Raw genomic sequence first — 2,332 nt, 5'->3', positions numbered from 1 at the left:
CATGATACATGTATATAATATGCTTCAATACATATTAGCAATGGAAATACGGCTAATTTAATATTGAATCAAATACTTCTTTTTTTCACAACAGAAAGGAATATGACAAAACTTGTGATGGCATCCAATGAAAGAATTTTGTTGATTTTTAATTTGCTTGCGCAGACTAGAAACATGTTGGAAAGTATCCTTGTGTCAGAGAAGAAGCACGGGCATTACTTCAGCTTTAAGTGCCCTTCTCAGTACATGGAATAATAAGTAACGTGGTATGTGAGAAATCTTTATAGAAATCAGGCGACAAGTCTGATAATGCAAAGATTTTTTTCCTCTTTGCTTGTCTATTCTGTGAGGAAACTTTCATTATCTGAGTCTTAACTGTGAAGGTCTTCACTGGTGCTAACATTTCCTGTTTTGTCATTAGAACAAAAGTTATGACAAAGCACGAGAGGAATAATAAAACAGTTGTTACAGAGTTCATCCTCTTGGGATTTGGGAATGGCCCTGAGCTGGATTCTCTTCTCTTCCTGATGTTTCTGTCAATCTACATTGCGACCATAACTGGAAACCTCTTCGTCATTGTGCTGATATTGGCTAATCAGCAACTTCACACCCCAATGTACTTCTTCCTGGGCAATTTGGCCTGCTTGGAAATCTGCTACAGCTCAAACATCTTGCCGAGGATGCTGCTTAGCTACCTGGTTGGAGACAGAAGTATTTCGGTCAACAGATGTTTTACACAGTACTATTTCTTTGGTTGCTTGGCAGCTGCAGAGTGCTATCTCCTCGCAGTGATGTCCTACGACAGGTACCTAGCGGTGTGCAAACCCCTGCACTACCCGTCCCGAATGAACAGCAAGCTCTGTCTCCAGCTGACTGTTGCATCTTGGATAAGTGGCTTTCTATCTAACTCTATACTAACATTCCTGATCTCAACCTTAGATTTTTGCGGGCCTAATGAAATTGAACATTTTTTCTGTGACTCATTCCCAATGATAAAACTCTCCTGTAGTGGTACTCATGTGGCAGGACTTGTCACTTCTGTTGTGGCAGGTGTGTGCTCACTGCCTCCATTTCTGTTGACCTTCTCATCCTATCTCTGCATCATTATCACGGTCATGGGAATTCCTGCTGCCACTGGAAGGAAAAAGGCCTTTTCCACTTGCTCCTCACATCTTATTGTGGTGATACTTTTTTACTGGTCAATATTAACTGTCTATGTACTTCCTCATCGCGATACCCAAATGTCTCCAAACAAAGTCTTCTCTGTTTTTTATACCATTCTTACTCCCTTGGTCAATCCTCTCATCTACAGTCTGAGAAATAAAGAAGTAAGGGAAGCTCTGCAAAAACAGACAAGTAAATTTCTGGCTTCCAGAGGGTTGCTTTCTGTTCAAAAAAAAGGGAATAATAATTCTTAATGAGTTGCAGGTTCAGACACAACTATATGGCATGTGAATATAGTTAATTTGAATAAAGCTTGGGACTACATAGCTGTGCATCTTAAAAATAAATAAATAAGCAGAGAAACAAACAGGTAAATAATCTTGCTGACAGTTGGGAGGTGATACAGAAAAGAACATGAGTGTGTAGAAAATACCATAAAGTAAGCAAAATAAATCCATCAATATCATTGTATATGTATTATTGCACATCTCTTCTTGCCTACCTGCTTGCTTTATTCAGTTCAGAATAAGTCAAAACACAATTTATAGACTATTTCTTTATTAATGTTATATTCTGGATTACTCTTAGTGTTTTCATCTACGGTGTAGATGTCTACACCCAAGACAGTTACCTGGACTCCCTTGATTACAAATGAAGAAAGTGAGAAACATTTGCTTAAATGTACTTCATCTGATCTATTTTGGATGTCTGGGTTTGGTTAATACAAACCAAGCTCTAGAAGGGCTCAGTTCAATATACTAAAGAACTCATACAGAAGAACACACAATGTAGATATCCAGCCTAAAATTAATTCAATTCCATCCATATTTGGACTGATAATTAAAACCTTAAAGTGAAAGCAAAACTCCCTCAACAGCATTGCACCAACTTCCAAAGAGGAGTGCCCACTCTGTTGGTGTTTGGTGGAGAGAGGAGAGATAAATGGAAAGGATCATCTTTACCAACCTGAAATGGGTTCATTTTGCATGTGTAGTTTTATTATCCGTGATAACAGTTAGGAAATAGAAAGAACTGTTTAGAAAACTTCTGTAGGTTATGGAAATGTGCTTGCTATGTGCGTTCTTATATTTAATACGACTAAAAAAAGAAAATAAAAGAAATACTGGTTAGCAAAGCTTCACACTTCACTGAAGTGTCCTGCAGTGCA

General features: G+C 38.0%; 1 protein-coding gene across 1 annotated transcript; it reads left to right on the top strand.

Moving 5' to 3' along the window:
- The first annotated feature begins 431 nt into the window (after positions 1 to 431).
- On the top strand, positions 432 to 1,418 carry LOC104377779 (olfactory receptor 5AP2). The gene has a single exon (XM_009984644.2). It carries the CDS (start codon positions 432 to 434, stop codon positions 1,416 to 1,418), a length of 987 nt encoding a protein of 328 aa, XP_009982946.2.
- Positions 1,419 to 2,332: the final 914 nt, after the last annotated feature.

This window comes from Tauraco erythrolophus, chromosome 14, assembly GCF_009769465.1.
Source record: "Tauraco erythrolophus isolate bTauEry1 chromosome 14, bTauEry1.pri, whole genome shotgun sequence".
NCBI classification, from domain to species: Eukaryota; Metazoa; Chordata; class Aves; order Musophagiformes; family Musophagidae; genus Tauraco; species Tauraco erythrolophus.
Note: the sequence above shows the minus strand (reverse complement) of the source record. Positions and strands in the feature narration are given on the sequence as shown.

What these genes read in the sequence shown, in the direction of transcription:
- LOC104377779 (XM_009984644.2), top strand. Translation starts at nt 432, where the DNA reads ATGACAAAGCACGAGAGGAATAATAAAACAGTTGTTACAGAGTTCATC.